Raw genomic sequence first — 22,896 nt, forward strand, 5'->3', positions numbered from 1 at the left:
AGGGTGTTCACTGTCTTGTTTGACAACACATTCTACTTTGGGCAGTTCTGGTTATTAGAAAATTCTTTTTTCCTTCCTAAATGTTGTGTACTTAGACTGACAAAGGGACAGCTCCGAGGGAATCGGTGTTGCTACAGAGCTCAGGGTTTTAGTGATGGATAGGGATTTTCCAAGTGGGCCAGCTTCCCCCAGGAATTACTGTGTTTTATTTGGGGGAAGGGATCTGTTATGGCTCGAAGCTCCAAGTACTCTTTTTAGTAGCCAGCCTCCCTGGGACAGAGCCAGCCAGTTTGGAGGAGAGATTCCCATCCTGAACACTGGGATAAGTGATCCCTTCAAGGATCAGTCCAAATTCTTCTGTTTTCCTGAATTTTGGCCACCTGGACTTTAGTTTGAGATGAATGGACTCAGGGCTTAGGAAATTGTTCAGCTGTTGTGGAATCAGTCTCCTGAGGAGCTGGAAAGCCTAGTTTGGTCGCTTGGTGTGATCCCGCCCCCCATTCTTGCCTTAAAGGCCATGACCTCCTGAGGCAAGGCTTCACATATGAAAGATAGCCTGGTCAGCACAGCAGTCAAGGGCTATTTTTCATGCAGACCCACTGGGAAGAGGGGCAGAACTATTGATCCATTCTGGGTTCTCAGTCTTTCAGGTTTAATAAACAGTTATTGATTTGGGCTCCATTCTTAGCCCAAGGGAGATAAATGTGCATAAGATATGGTTTTTGTCCTCCAGGAACTCTTAGAATTGTAGAGGGCTTAGGTATAGAAACAAATAACCACACAAAAAAAAAATAGAACAAAAGGGCAAAAGAGAGGTGCACACAAAGGGGTCTGGAGATTCCCATTTCTCTGGAAAGACTAGGAGTGGCTCTGGGGTTATTGTCTTAGGAGAGAGAGAAAGTGGTAATGTGTACCCACAGTCCCAGTGGCCAAACCCCTGGCCATCCACTCTTGTGGGGACAAGAACTGCCCCGCTTATTCCCTAGTATAGAAGTGGGTAGGGCAGAGCTGCTGTCTTGGACTGTCATGTCTTGAACTTTTGCTCATGACCCCTGGCAGAGTTTTCTTGGCAAAGAAACTTGAGTGGTTTGCCATTCCCTTCTTCATTGTGTCCTCATTTTACAGATGAGGAATTGAGGCAAAAGGGGGTTTGCCCAGAGTTACATAGCTAGCAAGTGCCTGAGGTCAGATTTGGATGGATTTTTCCTTAATTCTAGGTCCAGTGCTCTATCCATTGTCCTTGGGGTTGGGCTGGGACACAGCATGATTGGAAGTCAGTGACTTTAGGATTCAAATTCCCCTTTTGGGGCATAGTCATCTATCTTTCCCTCTGGGTTCAGTCTTCTAGATAGAGATATCCAAAGTTGTCATATTCAAATGGTCTCTTACAGCTGAGAGAGATAAAAGGTATTTATTCTAAGAATGGGATTTTGATATGCTACCAAATGGTAGAATTTCAGATGTGGGAGATGCTGGCTGGTAAGGTCCTTCCCAGTGTTACTCATACTAGATATAAATAAGATTAAAAATAAAATAAAATAATTCATAAGAACGGAGTGAGTTCTGCTTCCAGGTAAATAAATGCTTCTGGTTTGGGAAGAGGTTGCTGGATACTGACTTAATGACCCCCTCTGTTCTTTGTCCCCTGGTCTTCAGTGCGCAGCCAGGTGTGGGGAGAGGAGTGTGGTGACCCGGGATATCCGATGTTCCGAGGACGAGAAGCTCTGTGACGCCAACACGAGGCCGGTGGCAGAGAAGAACTGCACGGGCCCCCCCTGTGACCGACAATGGACCGTCTCAGACTGGGGACCGGTGAGTGGCTCCTGCTCTCCTAGGTCACTAAGCACAAGAAACACTCCTGAGGATAGGTCTCCCTCTGGGCTGGGGCTGGGAGCAAGAGGGAAGCAAAGGTGAGTCTGGAAAAGCATCCCCTGTGACTGGGGATGCTCGGGCCTTTTCTCCATCTTTTTGGATTCAGCCATTCTCTAAAAATAAGCTGTCACCATGGCAACTCCATTCACCTGAGGCCTGAAGCCCCTTCTTCTTTGGGAGGAAGCCAGGAATAGTGAGAGCCAGGCAATCACCTTCCTCAAGTTTTTACAATTTGAAACCTTCTAATACAGGGTGTTTTCTCTCTCCATACCCTCTATTCTCCTTCCTTCTTTTTTTTTTTTGCCACTGCCTCATTTCTCTCTCTCTCTCTCTCTCTCTCTCTCTCTCTCTCTCTCTCTCTCTCTCTCTCTCTCTCTCTCTCTCTCTCTCTCTGTCTCTGTCTCCCCTTTTCTTTCTACCTTCCTCTCCTTTCCACACTTCCTTTCTGACATCCTCTTTTCTTCCTCTGCCCATCTCTTCTCCTTGACTACCTCCTCTTGCTGCCATTCTTGCTCCATTCTCTTGCTGCCTTTTCTCTTCAAATTCCCTCCTTTCTCTCTCATTTTCTCTCTGTCTGTTTCTCTTCTCTCTCTTCTCCTACCTCTCCCCTTTCCCCTCCTCCTCCTCCTCCTCCTCCTCTTCCTCCTCCTCCTCCTCCTCCTCCTCCTCCTCCTCCTTTTCTCTCTCCTTCTGTCTCCTCTTTCCCTCTCTCTGTCTCTGTCTCTTTCATTTTTCTTCTCTCCCCCACCCCTATTTTTTCCTCTCCTGTCTCCCACTCCCCTCTCCCCTTGTAGTGCAGCGGAAGCTGTGGCCAGGGAAGGATGATTCGACATGTCTACTGCAAGACCAGCGACGGGCGGGTCGTTCCCGAGTCCCAGTGTAATATGGAAGCCAAACCGCTGGCCATCCACCCCTGTGGGGACAAGAACTGCCCCGCTCATTGGCTGGCTCAGGACTGGGAGCGGGTGAGTGACCTTGGTACTATGGGAAGCCGGCTGGAAGCTGACCTCAAGCTCCTTCCTCATCTTCTCCAGGGCTGACCTTCTGTTTGCCTCTCCTTCCAGTGCAATACCACTTGTGGGCGTGGGGTGAAGAAAAGGATTGTTCTGTGTCTGGAGCTGGCTAATGGGAAATTGAAGACGAGGAGCCCCTCAGACTGTGACATCACCAAGAAGCCCACGGAGGAGAGTACCTGTTTCGAGAGGCCATGCTTCAAGTGGTACACCACCCCATGGTCTGAGGTGAGGGATCTGGGGTCTCCGCAAGTCTTGGGAAGATTCTACTGCTCCAGAGCAGGTCAACGGCAGGTGTTGGGGGCATCCACTGACGCCCGTGATCTTGGATCTCTCTGTCATGGAATAGGAAGACACAGAGGTCCTTGAGATCAAATTACTTTTAATTACACTCTGAGAAAACACAAGTTGGGATTTAAACCCATGTCTCTTGACTTCAAGTCTGATGACCTTTCTTTTACTTTGTATAGGGTCCAAGAGGGTACTTTCCCCTTCCACTCCTTTCTTCTTGGCCTGGGAGAGCTCAAATGTCCTTTTTGTTCTTCCTGCCTTGCCCCAGTTCTCTCTGGTCCAGAGGTTAAAGGGGAGGGAAGAGGAGGAGGAATATAGAAAGAGGAGGAGGAGAAAAAGGAGGAGGAGGAAGAGAAAGAGGAGGAAGAAGAGGAGGAGGAGGAGGAGGAGAGAGAGAGAGAGAGAAGGAAGAGGAGAAGGAGAAAGAGGAAGAAGGAGGAAGCAGAAGAGGAAAAGAGGAGAGGAGGAGGAAGAAGTGGAAGAAGGGAAGGAGAAGGAGGAAGAAAAGATGAAAGAGGAGGAAGAGGAAAAGAAGGAGGAGGGGATAAAGGCCATTCTCAGGACTTTGAATCAAACCCATTTCTCCCATTTCTATAGATTTAATCAGGTGAAATGAAGTCAGTAGGATGACTGTGGAGAGCAGCCTGAAAGAGAAAAGATGGAATATCACCTACCTCTCTGCCTCAGAGATATTGGGGGATTTTGGACAAACTGCGTGTTTGGCCTTTATGGCAACTAGCTAATTCCCTGAGCAGTGGTCCAAAGGACTCGTGTAGGCCTGCTCCACCCCCAAAGCACAGCCCCTCAATTTGCTGCAGCTCAGATCCATTGAGGTCTCTGGAGAACAAGGAGCTAAATGGAGTACTGTGTCTTGTACTTGACCCACGAAGGCCCAGCTGCCCCCCAAGACTCTTTCAGGGTGATCCCCAGAGGCTGATTGTCTCCTTGGCTAAGGTTGTCAAGCTGGCTGTGTATGTCCTCTATCGCTCTCCCCACCAAGTCCTATCAGGACTTGTAGCAGATAAACAGCTTGGAGGCCTCATACTTGGCTGTGTAATGTGGGGTCGCCTGTACTGGGGCAGGAAAGAACCCGGAAAGAGGGGGGCTGTGTCTGCTGTCTGTGAGATCTTGGCAGGGAGTGAGGCAGGGTCAGCAGACGTCTTCACTGCTCTGTACCGTGAAGTGGGGTTTTCCAAGGGCAACATCTGCACAGGGAGCTCAGGGGAAGGATTGATTTAATTGGAAAACAAAACAAGACTTTTATTGGAGTGGGAAAAAAATTCCAACTCCCCCGTCTCTACTCAAACCCTAGGATATATAACAAATTGTGTTGCACTTTAGAATTTACATGTCCATTATTTCATTTAATTCTCACAAGAGCCTGGTGAAAAGGAGGGTGGTGATTAAGAGACTTATTCGAGTTATAGAAGTTCTTTTTATGGTGGCAGAAAATTAGAAACAGAGGGGGTGCCCATCAGTTGGAGATTGCCTGAAAAAGTTAAGTTATACAAATGTGACAGAATATTATTGTGCCATAAGAAATGATTAAGGGGATTGTTTCAGAGAAACCTGGAAAGATTAGTATGGGCTAATGCAGACTAAAGTGAGCGGAAGCCAAACAGTTTATACAATAACAATATTGTAAAGACATACAGCTTTGAAAGATTTAGAGACTCTGATTTAAACAGTGACCAACCACAGTTCCAAAAAATTCATGATGAAATATGCTGCCCACCTCCTGAAATGGAGTCAGGGTGCAGATACTTTTTTTGGGGGGGGAGAACATGGCCAACTGGAGAATTTGTTTTGTGTGATTCTGCATGTTTGTAATGTGTTTTGCATTTTTTTCCCCCATGGGGAAAGAATGTGGACCAGAAAAATAAAATAAAATTAAATATCAAAGACTCATTTGATGGATGAAGGAAATTACCATCCTATGAGATTACATCTTGTTCAAAGTTATATAGTCAGTGTTTATCAGTGTACTGTGTTCCGGTATCCCTTTCAAAGGCTGTCTGGGTTGGACCGGGCTAACTTGCTTACGTATGTCGCTCAGCATCCAGACACAGAGTTTGGCTGTGTTTGGCTTGAGATAGGAGGAGTTTTGGTTAATAAAGAGTCATCTCTGCTTTCTTTAGTGCACCAAAACCTGTGGAGTAGGGGTGAGAATGCGTGATGTGAAATGCTATCAAGGAACAGACATTGTTCGGGGCTGTGACCCATTGGTGAAACCGGTTGCCAAACAGACCTGTGACCTGCAGCCATGCCCTACAGAACCTCCAGGTGAGAAGGGCTGGAGAGATGGTGGGGAGAGAGCCATTGTAGTCAGAGCCCTGGCTTCCTTTGCCTCCCAGCCTGGCCTCCTGGAGATTTCTTCATCAAAGTCTATTCTAGTCTCCTAAATGAGCCCCTCCATTCTGGACATTTTGTTTTAATTTCACTGTCCTATAAACTTTCTTCCACTTAACTTATCACTGCCAAGTTCTCTATTTGTTCCAAATTAGATTGTAAGTTCCTTGATGACAGGGACAGAATCTCATAATTGTTGTACACTCCCTGCAGAGCCTATCAGGGAGCCCCCAGTAAGGACTTTGTAAACAGTTACTGATGAACTGTCTGTTAGAAATGGCTCCAACATCCCCAGTCATACCACTTGATTCACCCCAATGTGAAATCACATAGTAACACTCAACTATCCCTATTTTATGGATGGAGAAGGTAGGGCTCAGAAGAGGGCTAAGTGCCTGTGACTGACCTGGGACCAGGACTCAGATTTTAGCCACACTTTTGTGTGAGGACCCATTGTTCTAGGAACTAGGGACTGGTTATTTCAGAAGGGAAGTCAAGGAAATGGGTGGCCTATTCCCTACCTGTCTGTGGCTTTCCTCCTAGGGATCAGTGACTTTGTAAACAGGCTCACAAAGAGTTGGAGAGGGATCAAGGGAGGTCAGCTAGTCCTAGGAAGATGAGGGGAGGGCTAGGCATTGCCGAGATCCCTCTGGCTTTCTTTCTGGAGTCGCTCTTCACCATTTTACCTGCTTTTTTTTCTCTTTCTGTAGATGACAGCTGCCAGGATCAGCCAGGGACCAACTGTGCTTTGGCCATCAAGGTCAACCTTTGTAGCCACTGGTACTACAGCAAAAGCCTGCTGCCGTTCTTGTAGACCCACCCACTCCTAGGCTCCATGGAGGAGAGACCTCCCTTTTCATCCTGGCCAGGACTGCCACACTGAGAGAGTGAAGGGACTGGGGGGGGGGTCCCATGGAAGGGGACCTCTCCACCCTTTCTTTTAATTGAAGTTCTTCCCAGTAGCTGGGAGCACAAGCCTGTGAAAAAATGAACATTGGCCCTCTGCTTGTAGGGAAGGGACTGCGGACCATGCTCTGCCGAACCTCCTGAATCCCATGGGAGAGATCCACTGGTCACCGCTTGGGTTTCGAGGCTGGAGCCATCCACGATTCCTCGCTACTGTATGTTGGTAGTGTCTGGATAGATGGAAGGATGTACATAGAATCTTGTATATTTGTTTCTGTTTTAGATCCAAACCTTTGTGGGGGTATCTCCTCCAACCCAGGCCTGCTTGGTCTCCTGTCTCCATGCCCAGCTTCTTGCTGGCTCTCACAAAATTCCAAAAGGAGGGGAGAAAGCTTGGGGAGAATGTTTGGCAACAAAAATATTGGATCCTGTTGATTTTTGAGTTGCCTTGGAGTGAAACCTTTTATCCCCTGGTTCTTTGGGGCCCTAGGGGGAGGGGTACTACAGGAGAAGAGGAGAACAGAAGACTGTAAAAGTAGGTGTATACTTTTCAGAGAATTTTATCTCATAACCAAATGTCAGTTTCATAGTCCTTATAAAAGATCATCAATGCTGACAGAAGTGTATATAATGAAACGTACCTGCACTTTATATCACAAAAGACGCATTTGTTTCTTAATATATTTGTTTACAAACAGTGGGTTTTATCCCTATAATCATTAATCAGTACTCATCTGTGTATGTCAATAAAGTTGTCATATTTATGAATGGCATCTGGTTTCATTTACTTGAGATATTAGATATCGGATGCTTTGGGTGGGATGAGGGAACCTGGGAGGAGGAGGGAAAGAGGTAAGCGAGGTGGCTCAGTGGATAGAGTGCAGGCTAGCTGTGTGACTTTGGGCAAGTCACCTAATGCTCTTTCTCTCGGTTCACTCATCTGTAAAACAGGAACCATAATAGCACGTACCTCCCAGGATTTTTGTGACGATCAAATGAGATAATAATTGTGAAGGGCTTAGCCCAGTATCTGGCACATGGCAAGTGACAAATAAATGTTAGCTATTAGTAAGAAGCACAGGGAGCTTTGAGGGAGAGCTCTGGACTTTTGCCTTCATTGGAGCAGCAGTGACACACAAACCTCATGTTGAAAAGACCAGAAAAGTCTGTCCCAGGCCAAAGCAGTTTTGTAAATATACCCATCAGTATGCTTTGTACCAGGCAAATTAAAAACAAACAAACAAACAAACAAACAAAACCCCACAAACATTATGAAATGTCAGAGCTGGAAGGGATCTTCGAATATAACATGTTAGAGCTTAGAACATGGAATATCAGGGAGAGGGGATCTATGAACAGGAAGAGCCTCAGAAAATGCAGTATCAGAGCTGGAAGAGGTCTTAAGACATGCACTGTCAGAACATTTATGTCAGAGCTGGAAGAGACTGTATGCCCCACCCTGCAGCGTACAGATGTGAAAGCTGAGGCTCAGGGATTGTTGTTGTTCAGTCATTTTTTAGTCACGTCTGACTCTCTATGACCCAATTTTGGTGTTTTCTTGGCAATGCTACTGGACTGGTTTGCCATTTTCTCCTCTGATTCTCATCTTTATAGATGAGGGAAACTGAGGTAAATAGGATAAGTGACTTGTTTAGAGTCCCATAGCTAGTTCCTGAGGCTGGATTTGAATTCATGAAGTGTTCTATCCCCTGCATCGCTCAGCTAGCTGGACCATCAATCCACAAGCAACAGAGGCAGCTAGATCATGCAGTGGATAGAGGACTGGACCCAGACTCAAGAAGACCTTGGTGCAAATCCAGCTTCAGACATTTACAGCTGTGTGAACCTGGGCAAGTCACTTAGTCTCACTCTCTGCCTAAACCCACCGAAGAAGGCAATGGCAAAGCATTCTAGTATCTTTGCCAAGAAAACCCCATACAAGGTCACAAAGAGCCAGACGCAACTGAACAACCCAGCCAGGAGATGTGCTGAGAATCAGGTCTCTAGATTCCCAATCCTGTGCTTCATTCACAAAAGCATTCTGCCTCTCTGGTTGTTGCTGCAAGCTAGATCGGCATATGGTGAACAGAGGAGGGAAAACCTGAGCAGTCGGAGCGGCGGGGAGAGCCAGCTCTGTGGCTTCTGATTACTAAAATTTCAATGTGAGCATCTGTACTTCAGAGATGGGGACTAAGAGTTTGATTTGTTTTGTTGATTGTCTAGACTTGTTAATAATGCAGATTAAATTTAAAAGTCTGTCCCCACCCACCCCAAGATCACAGTTGGTTAAACATTTACCAGCAGCCCCCTGGATCGCTCCATAAACATTGCTTGAGCTCAGCAGCAGTGTAACAGAAAGCTCGGGGAATGCAGTCATCTCTAGGTGGGGTTTAATAGTCATACTGATTACTGGCATTTATCTAGCAGTTTAAGATTGCAAATAGCAGCTAGGTGGCACAGTGGATAGAGTGCCACATCTGCAGTTATCATCCTGAATTCAAATCTGCCCTCAGACACTTTCTAGCTGTGTGACCCTGAGCAAGTCCCTTAACCCTGTTTGCCTCAGTTTCCTCAACTGTAAAATGATCTGGAGAAGGAAATGGCAAACTATTCCAGTGTGTTCTAGTGTGTACCCAAATGGGATCACAAAGAGTCAGACATGACTGAAGAACCAGATCAAGGTTTGCAAAGTGTTTACATACATTATATCACCTGAGCTCCACACCACTACTGAGTGAGGAGGACCAGCAACTTCCCTATTCCAGCTGTACTCTGGAGGGTAGAGCAAGGGAATAAAGAGTTATATAAAACATACTACGGGCCAGGCCAAGGACTTTTAACAAATATTATCTCCTGTGATCCTTATAACAATCCTGGGAAGTAGGTGCTCCTTTAGCCCCATTTTACAGCAGAGGAAACTGAAGCAAAAAGAAGTTAAATGAGTTAGTTGCCTTGGATCATGCATCTGAAGTCAAATTTGAACTTAGGTCTTCATGATACCAAGCTCATCACTCCATCTACTAAGCCATCAGCTGCCTGTATTGGGAGTGGGGTGAAGGAATGGGGAGGAGATGGAAAGGGGAGAGAGAGAGAGAGGAAGAGACAGAGAGACAGAGAGAGACAGAGATAAAGATAAAGACAAAGACAGAGAAAGACAGAGAGACAGACATACACACAGAGAAGCATAGAGATAGAGACAGAGAGACAAAGAGACATACATATACAGAGACACAGAGACAGAGATAGAAAGAGACAGAGAGAGATACACACAGACAGAGAGAAAGAGAAAGCGGGAGAGACAGATGGACAGAAAAAGAGGGACAGAAAAGACAGAGACAGAAAGAGACAAAGACAGAGAGAAGAGAGACAGAGATAGACAAACACACAGAGAGGGAGAGAAAGACAGACGAGACACACACATAAAGGGACAGAGAGAGACAGAGACAAAGACAGACAGAACAGGAGGGAGGGGGTGGGGAGAAGGTGAAAGAGGGAAGGAAGTGGAAGAAGGAAGAGGAAAGAGTGAGGGAAAAGGAAGGAGGGATAGGGGGAGGAGGAGGAGAAAGATGACAATTCTTCTGTAAGCTTGACAATAAGTACAGCTCAGTAAAATTTTAGTGGCTTAGGCCCCTTTTCTCCTTCTCTTCTCAGAAGGTAGTGAGTCTCCTAGCAGCCATAACAAAATCTTAGAGAAACCCACCTTAGCTGAGAGTTCCATAATCCCTTCAGGGGGGATAGGGAGAACTCCCTGCCTGCTCTCTGACTGAATCCATAGGAACTTCACCCTTTGTGGGTCTGCTTGGGTCTCACAGCTGTCCATCACCTGGCTGTGGCTTCCCAGGACTAGGGTCTGGAGCTGGGGTGACTGGACATACAACAAGTGTTTCAGGATTCCAGGGAGACTGGGCCTTTCCCAAACCAGGAGTGGGGGGGGCTGTGTGTAGAACTGTTCCAAACTTACTTTCTGGGACCACTAAGTTTCTACCCACGATGTACAGATGAGGAGAGGAGAGCTTTCTCCAAGTTAAGCAGCGTGTCACTGGCACTCCTACTGAGCACATGGCTCTTTGCACTAATTTGCTTCATGGACTTAAGTTGGGAGAAATTTCAAAGGTCATCTCATCCAACTCCCTTGTTTTAGACATGGGACCCATGGAGATTAAGGGACTTGTTCAAAGTCTTATAGATACTAAATTGCAAGGGTGGGATTTGAATCCAAGGTAGGAAGGTATTGACTTTATGAGCACTAGGTTAAAAAATGAGGAAATCTACAGGGTTACTCCTAGGATCACAGTTTTAGAGCTGGAAGAGATTTAGAGGCCATCTAGTGTGAACCCTTATAGATGAGGAAACTGAGATCCAGAAAGCTCAAAAGACTTGCCTAGGATCAGAGGTCATTGGCTGAGTAGATGTTCCCCTCAGGTCCCCCGAGCTTTTTGCTTTGACTCATGTATTCATGTAGTCAGGACCAGCTTTCAGCAAACAGGAGTCAGACAAATCTGTCTTTGGGGTCCTCTCCCCATGTCTCACCCCATGTTTCATTTCTATTCTTGTTTAGCTAATCAGAGACTTGTCGATAATTAATGTGAAAGCTAATAATGAAGAATGCTCTGTCCAAAGAGTGTTTTCATTTAAGGGGGATTCTTTAAGATCCAAAGGAATAAAGGCAGTAGGGCTGTCTTTAATTTGGTATCATCCTAGATTATTCTGTGGGCACCAATCTACCTGTGAAGTCTGCTCTGCTTCCACTCATCCACTCGTTCCACTGTTCTAAGGCTCATTCTGGGGCGGGGGTGGAATCCCTCATGCTTTCAGATGAGCTTCTTGGCAGTCACTTCCCTCCCCAGAGTCAGATGACTATAATAGTTGTAATTCTTAGCCTTTCATTTTCAAAACCATACCATATACCAATTATATGTCTGGGTTATGGCCTTGACCTCTCTCACCAAAAATTTTTTTTTTTTTTTTTTTTTTTTTTTGCTAAAGCCAGTCTTCTGTACAATGTCATTGCTGGCTGGCGGGATCTCTGTTCCCTAAACCACTATAAAGAGTGGTCTGGAAATGGGACCAGATGAAAAAGCCTCTTCTCCATAGTAATGTCAAAGATAAGGTTTATTTCTTTTCTTTTTTTTTTTTTTCCAGCAGGGCCCAGGAGTCAGTACCATTCAGCAGTCCACCTCTGCCAAGTTAGTCTGCCTTTCTCTTATTTCATTTCAAAGCTATATATGTATATATATATATTATAGTTATGTATAGATCAGAAAAGGAAACAGGAAAATAGACAACACAGGAAATTGCCCTCCCCCCACTCCCTCCCCCCCAAGTCAAATGCTACAGAACCAACCTCAGATAAGAATTTGTACAAAGTAAGAGTTTGGTTCAAGCTTCTGTTATAACATCAGACCTTTGAGAACACCAAGCTGGAAAAGATACTCACACCAAAGCTTCACTGACCATTTGCCCTACTCAAGGATGAATTAACTGGGCAAATCTAATATGCTACAGACCAAGGCAGGAGGAGGAGAAGAAAGAAAATCAAGAATACCAAAAGGGGTGAATCTTTCAGGTACTTTGAAACTTCTTCTGTGGAATTAAAAGCCTTCTGGGAATGAGAGGAAATTATCTTGTCATGGTGCACACAATATTTATAAACCAACCACAACTTTAAAATGATAGTTTGCCCTTTGCCAAGAGCATGTCTTCTGTGTAGAAGTTTTAATAGAGAGTTCAGTGAGGAGTACCTTCTTCTCTATTGTGAACAGACTGGTCATAAGGGGACTATCCATCCATATTCCATATCCTATGCAGTGTAGGCTTGGAGGAGAAATCCCCAGAGACAGAACTGAGGGTGTCCAGAGAGAAGCTCAGGGAACATGGATTTTTCCAGGCAGCCTCATTTCCTGTATGCTTTAAAAATCGTATAGTTCAACAATCTGCCACCAAAGAGTAAGCATCGCCTTTTACTAAGTAGAAAATGATTGGAAACCCACACAAATGGCTGCCTTCACGGGGGGCTAAGTGATTTACCCGTAAGAATTATGGGATTTCTCTAATCAGTTAAAACAGATTTATTTCTTCTCCTAGACCTTGTGGATATGTACCAGTGATGGTGGGTTGTGTGTTCAGGTTAAAATACTTGGGAGAAAATTGTTGTAATGGGGGGGGGGTCTGTTGAAATAGTTGGGTGGATTCTGCTGTTTATGCCTGCAGGTCAATGTTGAATGTGGGTGGGAGGCAGGAGAATAGGCAAACTGGTTTCTGGCTTCTAGGCAATGACTTAAACTCCAAGGACTGTTGTAGCAGAGAAGTTCCTATGTCAACCAGCTAGAGCTCATATCACTTTACCCAAGGAGGCTTAGGCATATATATATGTATTTGGGTGGGTGTGTGTGCACCTGCATGCCTGACTAAAGAAGTCTCCGGGCAAATTTGGATCACTTCTTTTTCTTAGCACTATCTGGTTTTTTTTGTCTGTCTGTCTATGCTGAGGGCAAGACAAGAGCCATACTCCATTATTACACTAATTAGGTGATATGTTAATATCTTTATCTTTATCCTTCCTCATGCATCCTGATCCCTTTCTACCAATGGGGTCACCCAAAGTCAGAAGCCACTTTGGATCCAAAGGGATCTAGGGTCTGCAGAAGTGGAGATCCTGCTAAGAGGAATATCTTCATGTCCAGTGGGGACTGGAGGAGGCCGTGTGATTCTATCTGCCAACATCAGGCAGCCATTTGATATGTGAGACAAGATACCGGCTGTGGTGACCCTCAGAACAGTTCTGGGAATCAGAGATAGACTGGTACCAAAATTCCTTCCCTACAATGGAGGCAATGACTTAAACACCTTAATTCTTGGATTCTTGGATTCCTCCTTCCCCTACTCCCATGCCCCATGTCCATTTTCACTCTCTGATTATCATCTCTTAGTTGGAATTCAGCCACTTTTGCTTCTGAGACTCTTCCTTAAACAGTGACCTTCCTGACTGTCCCATATCATGGGGACCTTTCCCTCTTATCTTTCTACAGCTTGTACTCCTCATTGGGTATTAAACTTAGACTATTAGCCTGCTCCTATTAAATATGTTGCTGGATGCCCTGCTTCTCCAACTAGACTTTCACCTTTGTGAAGGCAGGGCATATGTTTCCTACTTTTTTGTGCCCCTTATAGTGCCTAATGCAGAGAGCTGGACACACAGTGGGTGCTCAGGAAAGAGTCTGCTGATTGACAGAATGATTTGCTCTGTTGCTGATCAATGGACTACCAAAATACATTCATCATCTTATAAGCTCTCTCAGTCAGACCTGCTGGTGGGTTACTCAGTGGTGAAACTAATGTTCAGATTCTGGAGGAAGGACTGAAAGCTCCCAAATCAAAGAACGATGAAGCTGCAAGGACCTTAGAGACCATCTAGTCAGAATCCCATTTTTACAGGTAGAGAAATGGAGACCACGCCATGCCCATGGTCACCCAATGAGTCAGTGGCAAAGCTATGCCGAGAAGCCGGGTCTCAATCCCCAGTCCAGTGTTCCTCTCCCATTGCCAGAGCTGGGGGTCGGGAAGGGGCTCAGACATCCGTGCTGATGCTCCGGCTCCGGGAGAAAGCTTCCCGCATGGCAGACAGGCGGTTGGGGTTGAGGGCCTGAAGACCACCAAAGGTTACCGGCAGCTCTATGTCTTCCTGACTGATGTTCTTATAGTTGATGCGCTCACCCCCATTTCGAACTTCCTCTGGTTCCTGAAGAAAGAAGGTTGGCGGTTCGTAGTGGGAGCAGCTGGGGCAGATGGTACGGCACTGGGGGGATTTCTGATTGAAAGATGAGGAAGAAGATGGGTAGAGTGAGGGTCCGTTAGTCAGCACAATGTTTCGGTTGGAGTGGAGTGGTGGGACGTGGGAGTGGACAGCAAAGTCGGGCTCTTCCTCATCCTCTTCTGACTCATCTTTCTTGCAACAGTAATACTGGAAGTAGAAGAAGAAATAACACTTTGTGTTTTTAACATTGCAAAGAGACTTTCACTCATCATCATACCTGACTCTTATAACATCCTAGGGAGTTAGGTAGGTGTTTTATTTTTATTTTATTTATTTTATTATTTTTTATCTTTATTATATTTAAAGTAGAACTTCTATATTAAAGTCCAATGTCTTCCTTCTTTTATTACTAACTTTATAGAGGGAGAAACTCCCAGAATGAGACAATGGCATAGCCGGGCATCAGGATGGAACTGCCTGTCCTGTATGTCTCTGATGTCTGACCTTCCCTTCAGACTTCAATAAGTGATCCTTCTAGCTAGGAATAAACTGAGCTGGAAAACATAGCTTCACCCAATCTAATACAGTTCAATAAAGCACATATTATTACTGTACCTGAAGCCTACAGTAACATAGGACTGCGATGATGCAGAGCAAAATAACTGTTGCTAATATTCCACCTGTGATGACCACAGTCCCGGCTGTCATTCGCCCGCTTCTCCATTAACTGCCTGAAAGACACAAGCAAGCTTTGAAACATGCGCAGAAAGAAGATGCAGGGTAATGGGGGCCGCCAAGAAGGGAAATGCCCAGGGCTCACTCAGGACTGAGGGAGCCCTAAACAGCCAGACTGCCAGGAAGGCAGCCAGTGAGGGAGGAAAAGGGCTAACTTTGTAGGGCCAGAGGATGGAGAGTGGAAAAAGGCCCAAAGGTTCCATTCCCTCCTTTTTCAGAAGAGGAAATTAAGGTGAAGTCCTATTGCAAAGGTAAAGAGCTGATTGGAACCCAAATCTATTCTTACCCCTAATCGGAGGCTGCTTTAAAAAAAAAAAAGACTTGAACTTCTCATAGTTCAAATCATTAAAAGGTAAAGTGGATCCTACCCCTTTCCCCTCTGGCCATACCTTCTCTCCTCAAGCTCTTCTTAAGAAGGAAGAAAATAAGCATTTATTAAGTGCCTACTTTGTGACAGATTTTGTGCTACTTGTGTTACAAATATCATCTCATTTAGTCCTTGCAACAAACCTGGAAGTAAGGCCTATTATTATCCCTATTTTACAGTTGAGAAAACTGAGGCATAAAGAGGTTAAAATGATTTGCTCATGGAAACTCTGCTAGAGTCTGAGGCTAGATTTGAATTCAGTTTCCTCCAAGTCTTAGGCAGTCTTCTTTTAAGAGTTCTCTTATTTATTTTAACCTGGACAAAATTTTGGGGAACTGGGGAAAAGAATTAGAAGCCTTCAGGGATTCAGTTCTTACATATCTCTGATTGATCAATATCTTGATAAATTTAGAGGAGGGTGGTGGTGAGCTAATGGTTGTTTGGGGGCCAAAGGCTTATTTTATTAAAGTGTTTGTATGTTTATTTTTTAAAGGGGAGTAATGATGAATGTTTGGATCCAGGAAAATTACTTGGTGCATTCTTTTCCAAAATCTGGGAAATTGGGATAATAAATCATTTGTATTTCCCTACCTAACAGGGGATGATAAAGACAAGTGAGGGAATTCATGTGAAAGCCTTTTCAGAATCGAGTCACTAAGGCAATCTACTGTTATCTGTGGTAGAAAATGGGTAAAAATAAGGAATCTAGTTAATCTCACCTATGATTCATGTGGTTCTTTACCCTCTTAAAAGCATTTCCATATCCATTATTTTATTCAATCTTCATTACAACCTAGTGAGGGAGGCAGGGATTATTAATTTCACTTTAAATAGATTCAAAGAAATTAGATTACTTTGTTTCAAATCATTCAAATAGTAAAAGACAGAATTGAGACCAGAATTTGGGTATCATAATAGAACCCTCTCTCTAACTCTTAAAGATGCCTATTTGCAGCCTTTTCCTTAGTTCTCTTCTTTTTCTCTCTCATACCTCCTTCCCTTAACTTATAAACTCTTTAAAGGCTGGGATTGGTGTTGAAATCAATTGGATTTGAAAGGAGTCCTGGATTCTAGTCCTGGATCCCACATCTACCACTTTTTCTGTGAGCCTTGGCTTCCTGGTCTATAAAACGGCTATTATAATACATTTATAAACTATTAACCTGAAGAGGTTGTAGGGAAAGGTCTTTTTGTAAACCTAAAAAAAGATATAGAAATGTGAAGTTATTAGCACTGATGTTTTTCATTTCTAGATTCCCAGAAGCCGGCACCAGATTTAACACCTTGTAAGTGCCTAATAAATATTCCTGAATTCCTTGCTGAATGTGTGTGTCCAGGCTTCAGGATTTTGCCAGCCAGCAGGATATGGCAGTCCCTGATAGAGAAATCCTAGATAGCCCCAAATATCTGTAGACAGCTCTTTTTGTAGTAATGAAGAACTGGGAAAAATAGATTCCCCCTTAGTTTTGTGAAGGGCTAAAGAATGTGATATATAAATATATTCGAGTATTATTGTGCTGTGAGAATGGTGAATATGAGAAACTCAGAGAATCATGGGAATATATATATATATATATTGATGAGACTGACCTGGACACCCTCAGGAGAAAAGTGTAAACAATGACTACAAGGTAAATGGAAAGCATGAAGACAGTGAAAGAAAGAAAAAAAAAACTTCATTACTTTTAAATTATTATAACTATGCTTGGTTCCAGTGAAGTGATAGGAATGTATCTCCCTCCCTTCTTTGTTGAGGTATGGACCCAGAATATGGGAAACTGTATCCATCCATCCACCCAACCCTCTATCTAATTATCATCTATGTATCTATCTATGCATCTATCTACCTACCTATCTACTCACTTACCTAAATCTGTATCTGACTTGGTTTGCATATTGGTTAGTTTTTCTAAACTATTTCTACCTCCTTCCTCCTTTTCATTTGTTACAGTTCCTATAATATAAGAGATGACTCTCTGAGAAAGGGAAGGGAAGGAATGTATTAAGAAACAAAGGTGATATAAAAATAAAAGAGATCAATAAATTTTTTTTTTTTTTTTTACAAAAACCAAGCTTCTAGGTTGGTTCTCCTAAACCAGTAGCTCTCCTCTACCTCCAGAGGCCTTTAGAGTTAGAATCTATTCCACCCCCACCCCCACCCACTGAATTCTCTTTGATGGGTCAATGTATCTGATGTAGAAAATGATCTTCTCAAATCCTATCCTCTGCTCTGGTGTCAGATCAGGCTGTCAATTTTGGAGGCCCCACAGGTCACAAATACAGTTTCCCTCCATCTACATAACTTCCCTGGACTTTTTACCAAGGTAATTTGTATTATACCAAGTATATCAACAACCCTCAATGAGGGGACTGGACTAGGCTCGGAACCTGTGAAACCTTAATAGTCCCATATAATTTAAAAAATATATATTTATTTAATATTTTCCCCAATTACATTTTAAACAATTTTTACATTTATTTTTAAAACTTGAATTCCAGCTTCTCTCCCTTATTCCCACCCCAGCCCCCATTAAAAAAGCATATCAAGTTCCATAAAAGTCACATTGTGAAAGAAAACATAGATCAGAGATTCTTAACCAGTCATATGTAAAGTTTTTTAAAAGTTTGATAATAATATTTCAATATATTTGGTTTCCTTTGTAATCCTATGTATTTTATTTTGTGTATTCAAAAATATTACTTTAAGAAGGGATTCATAGATTTCATCAGACAGGGAAGGGAGTCCATGGCACAAAAATGGTTAACAACTTCTGATCATCAGGATTCCTTCTAGTTATGAATCTTAGGAGCCCTGTTTTAGAACTATGTCCATTAGCCTGGGGTAAAGGAGTTTTTAGCTGACTATGGACTCTCACATTAATCATTCCCTATTAGAACTAGAATTCTCTTATTTTATAGATGAGGAAACTGAGGTTTATAGAGGTTGTAACTTGTCCAAGTTCATACGGTCAGTAACAGAGTCAAGATTTGAACTCTAGGTCCCTTAACTCAACATAATATTCTTTCCATGATACTATAAAAGATAAGAATGGAGTCCCTCTCTGGGCAATTAATGCAGAAGTAATTTGCTGAAGGTCATACAGCCTTTTTAATGTCATAACTGGGACCAGAACTCAGGTTTCCTGATGCCCAGTTTAGGGATAAACTAGTTTTTTGCTGCCTCTCCTGGAGGATATGTCCTTGGCAAGGGAAAGGAGGGCGTTTTCAAAAGTCATTTGTGACCATTAGGGTTTTGCAGGTTCCGAGTCCCCACCTGGGGCTGAGGAAGGGCCTAGCAAGTGGAGCACACACACACACACACACACACACACACACACACACACACACACACACACACACTCACTCATACCAGCTCTTGCAAAGCTCAACAGACAGTCTTGGCCTGGCGGGCTGCCAGTCAGGTTTGAGCCAGCTGGCCCTGCCTGGGCCCTGCTGACTACAAGAGTAAGACAAGCACAGAATCCAAGTACATGGTGTGTAGGGAGGAAGGGCTGAAGGCTGGCAGGGCAGGTGGAGGTGGGGGCGTGTATCTAAATGGCCGAGACAGGGGTCCCTCCAGAGTCTTGTATCCTGGAAAATTTCATGTTCCTTCCAATGTCCAATTTGGTGAGCAGAAACAAACTGGGCAGTGGATCTCAGAGAGGGAGGAAGAGTTTTTAAACTGCATGCTTCCATGGCCCTCCCTCCCTCTTGGTAAATGTGGAGACACAGCTCTGAGCAAAACCAGCTGTGTTTTGGTTTAGCCTTTCCCAGACTCACCAGGTAAAGCGAGTGCCACAAGAATCCCTGATACTCATATATAGCCTTGTGCTTTCCAAAGTGCTCACACCAACTCTCTGAGGGAAGCAGGGCTTCGATTATCACCCCCATTTTATAGATGAAAAAACTGAGGAGTTAGATTGTTCAGTTGGTCAAAAGAGTGAAAGGCAGAATAGAACTGGAATTCAAAACCCTTTGATTCCCTAGTTCAATGTCTTTGTATAAAAGCAAGATCTTTACTTTGGGAATTCATAGGAAATTATAGATTATCATAGCTGTAAGGATTTTAGGGTTCATCTAATCCAACTTTATCATTTTAGAGGCAGCAAAGTGGTGTAGTAGAGACGGCACTAGGGTTGGAGTCAGGAAGACCTAAATTCAAATCCAGCCTTATACACTTATTAGCTGTGTGACCCTGGGCAAGCCACTTACAATCTACTTGCCTCAGTTTCCTCAACTGTAAAATGGGAATAATAATAGGACCTATTTCCCAGAATTATTGTGAGGATTAAATGTGTCTAGTGTTTAGCACAGTGTCTGATATAAAGTAGATACTATATAAATGTTGTTATATTATTATAGGGAGGAGAATCTGAAATCTAGAGAAGTAAAAGTCTGTGTCAACGCCATGTAGTCAGAACCTGGGTTAGAATATAAGCTTCTTGAGGACAGGGAATGTCTTTTTGCTTCCATTTTTTATTCCCAGTCCTTAATACAGTGCCTGCCACACAGTAAGCATTTAATAAATGCATGCTGACTTAATTTGAAGTAGAGCTTTAAAAGTGCAAATGATAGAGCACATTAAACCCAGCCGTGAGGCAGCCAGTGGCACAGAGGTTGGAGAACTGGACTTGGAGTCCTCGAATCAGAGACTATTTAGTTAATAATATCACTGACCTTTGAAGAGGATCAAATTAAGTAAAATAGATAAAGTACTCTGCAAACCTCCAAGTGTTATGTATAGATTTTGTTGTTATTCAGTTGCTTCAATTATTCTTAACTCTTTGGTTTGTTACTATTATTTTTGTGAGGCAATTAGGGGTAAGTGACTTACCCAAGATCATGCAGCTACTAAGTTTTAAATGTCTGAGGATGGATTTGAATTCAAGTCCTCCTGCCTAAGGGCCAGTAGTCTATCTACTGGACCATCTAGCTGACCCCTGCCTAATTCTAAATCCCTAGAGTTTTGGGAACAAGCTACTGGATTGGTTTGCCATTATCTTTTCCAACTTATTTTACAGACGAGGAAACTGAGGCAAATAGAGTTAAATGACTTGTTCAGGCCAATAAGAACAGATTGGAACTTGGGGAGAGGAGTCTGCATGACCCCAGGCTCAGAACTCTATCCATTGTATTATGTAGCTGCCATATATATTAGCTATTATTAATTATGGAGTTTCATATCAAGCCAAAACAAATAAACAAACAGCAACACAACAACAAACAACACAAACCCATTTATTGGGAAGGTTCTATTTCCTATCTTATGCTAGAACGAAAGTAGAAAATACCATTTTTTAAACACAATAGCTTAAATCTAGTTCAGGAAATAATAGTTTCATGTAATAGCATAAAAAAAAGAACTAAATTAAATGCAAGGATGATTTGGAGAAACACTATATATGGCTGTTAGATTAAAAAGGATTTAGCTTATCAGCCTCTAAAACAAGGCATCTTTAGAGAAATTTCCAGTAGTAATAACTTCACCATTCTTTTTGACCCAACAATTATTTACTGAATTCCTGTTCCAGGCAAGACTATGTGCTAGGTACTATGGATAATACAAGGAATAACACCATCCCTGACCTCAAGAAGTTTGTAATCTAGTGGAGGCTGGATTAAGGCACATAAAATGCCAAAGTATCAGGTAGTATGCTAAATGCTAGGAATACAAAGTAAGGCAAAATCAGTCACTCCCCTCAAGGAGCTCGCATTAGAATAGGAGGAACACAATCCATAAACACTATACAAGCAGGATAAAATGGAGAGCATATGAGAGGGAGAGCTCTGGCACTCAGGAGGAATAGGAAAGTCTTCAGGAAGAAGATGGGATTTTAGCTGAGATGGGAAGGATTAGATGGTAAACTCCTCTTGTATCTCTTGTATCTCCACTGCCTAGCACAAAGCCTACTATATAGTTATTGTTGTTCTTCACTTGTTTTCAGTCATGTTTAACACTTCATGACCCTTTTGGGGTTTTCTTGGCAAAGATACTAGAATGGTTTGACATTTCCTTTTCCAGTTCATTTTACAGATGAGGAAACTGAGGCAGACAGAATTAAAGTGACCTAGGATTCTCTCCTCCATCACTTCGCATCTACGAGGCACTTAATAAAAGTTAATTGATTGAAGGAAGCCTGGAGGCAAGTGATGAGGAAGAGAGAGAATCTTATGTATGGAGGAAACCATTGAAAATACAAGGAGTCAAGAGATGGAGTGTTCAGGAAGCCAGTGTCATTCTACTGCAGAGTAAATGGAAAGAAGGAAGGTGTAAGGAGCTTGGAAAAGTAAGAGGGAATCAAGTTATGATGGGCTTTGAGTCCCAGATAGAGGATAGTATATGTTAAACTGTATATAATAGGGAGCCATGGAAGTTGATTTAGTGAGAGGTAGTAGTAGTGGTGACCTGGTCAAACTTTCACCTTAGGAAGCTCACTTTGGTGAGCTAAGTATGTTGGGGAGAGACTTGAGGCAAGGAGATTCACCAGCAGTCTATTGCAAGAGTCCAGATGGAAGGAGCTAAGGGTCTGCACTAAGGTAGAGACAAAAGAACATATTTGAGGAATCTTATTAAGGTAAAATCAACAGAATTTAATAACTGATTAGATATGAGGAATGAGAAAGTCAAGGATGGCAGTTAGTTTGTGAACCTGGGTGCCTGGAAATGTTATGGTTCACTCAATCCATATCAGCCTCTCCCTAGACTCACAATGGGAAGACAGTGAAGATTTTAAAGCAAGGGTGGGTCATGAGGAAATGTATGTTTTTGGAAGACTGAATCTGGCAGTGGACTATGGGATGGACTGGGGGGGGGTAACTGGAAAGACCAGATTGTGCCTTAATTACACATCTGTCCAAATGAGAGTTTAATGCAGATGGTCTTTGCCACATCATCTTTTTTCTTTTTGGTTCATTTAAAACTATCTGTTTGGGGTAGGGGTGGAAGTAGGATTTGGGTAAGCAGTCCTTTTGGGAAATGTTAGTATCAGTTTTGGAAATGCAAGGGCCTTTGCCTATAAAATGAAGAGTTTGAACTACACTCTAATATCCCATCTAGGTTTATGTCTATGTTCTAAGGATGTTTCCAGCTCTGATGTTCTATGTTCTGACCTAATACAATGCTCTGACGCTAAGACCACCACACCCCTGGTTATTGTAAGTGTTAAGGAGTCAAATGATTGTCATGATTACTGCTAAGGCCAACTGGAGGCTTATGAGCCATTCCCAGAACAGGCTGGCTTCTTTTCTGTCTCTCATGCTACCTTCCCAAATAGCTTTTGGAAGTTCATCTGAGCCCACTGTCATTTGAGCCTTTTTACCCATGAGAACAGAATTGGAGGGGTCCTGATCTCTGCTGCCACTGCCCGATTCTGCACAGCTTGGAAGGAGAGAGCAACCTGGTGCCGTGATGGGGAACTCTGTCCAGCCCTCTGTACTTGGCCCGTAGAAGGCTCCCAGCCCAACCCCAACGGCTGTCAGCAGCTATCTCCATGACACCTGTATTTGTGCCAGCTGGAGCACGCTGTCAAGGGATCTGATCCCAGGCTTTATAGATATGCTGAGGAGCAGAAATGCCTCAGAGGAATGCCAGGGCCAGAGAGGCAGAGTCC

General features: G+C 43.5%; 3 protein-coding genes across 8 annotated transcripts in view; 2 read left to right on the plus strand and 1 right to left on the minus strand.

Moving 5' to 3' along the window:
• Positions 1–7,199, plus strand: part of ADAMTSL2 (ADAMTS like 2) — a 45,402-nt gene extending 38,203 nt beyond the window's left edge. The window contains 6 exon segments of the mRNA XM_074284847.1: positions 1,657–1,812; positions 2,667–2,837; positions 2,937–3,113; positions 5,315–5,459; positions 6,236–6,315; positions 6,317–7,199. Coding sequence (XP_074140948.1) covers positions 1,657–1,812; positions 2,667–2,837; positions 2,937–3,113; positions 5,315–5,459; positions 6,236–6,315; positions 6,317–6,355 — 768 coding nt within the window. The 3' untranslated portion in view covers positions 6,356–7,199.
• Positions 7,200–11,525: 4,326 nt separating this feature from the next.
• Positions 11,526–22,896, minus strand: part of FAM163B (family with sequence similarity 163 member B) — a 60,006-nt gene continuing 48,635 nt past the window's right edge. For 3 of the 5 annotated variants that reach the window (XM_074294048.1, XM_074294044.1, XM_074294043.1), the window contains 2 exons: positions 14,800–14,915; positions 11,526–14,391 (listed from right to left, as the gene is read on the minus strand). In XM_074294048.1, coding sequence (XP_074150149.1) covers positions 13,999–14,391; positions 14,800–14,892 — 486 coding nt within the window. In that variant the 5' untranslated portion in view covers positions 14,893–14,915 and the 3' untranslated portion in view covers positions 11,526–13,998. Of the gene's footprint in view, positions 14,392–14,799; positions 14,916–16,005; positions 16,080–22,896 lie in introns of all 5 variants that reach the window. The other 2 variants (XM_074294045.1, XM_074294046.1) reach the window with 1 other exon arrangement.
• DBH (dopamine beta-hydroxylase) overlaps positions 11,834–22,896 on the plus strand; it is a 146,870-nt gene continuing 135,807 nt past the window's right edge. For both annotated transcript variants that reach the window (XM_074294041.1, XM_074294042.1), the window contains exon 1: positions 11,834–11,997. The gene's annotated coding sequence lies outside the window, so the exon portion shown is untranslated. The remainder of the gene's footprint in view (positions 11,998–22,896) is intronic.

The sequence above is a fragment of the Sminthopsis crassicaudata genome, chromosome 2 (genome assembly GCF_048593235.1).
Source record: "Sminthopsis crassicaudata isolate SCR6 chromosome 2, ASM4859323v1, whole genome shotgun sequence".
Lineage (NCBI taxonomy): Eukaryota > Metazoa > Chordata > Mammalia > Dasyuromorphia > Dasyuridae > Sminthopsis > Sminthopsis crassicaudata.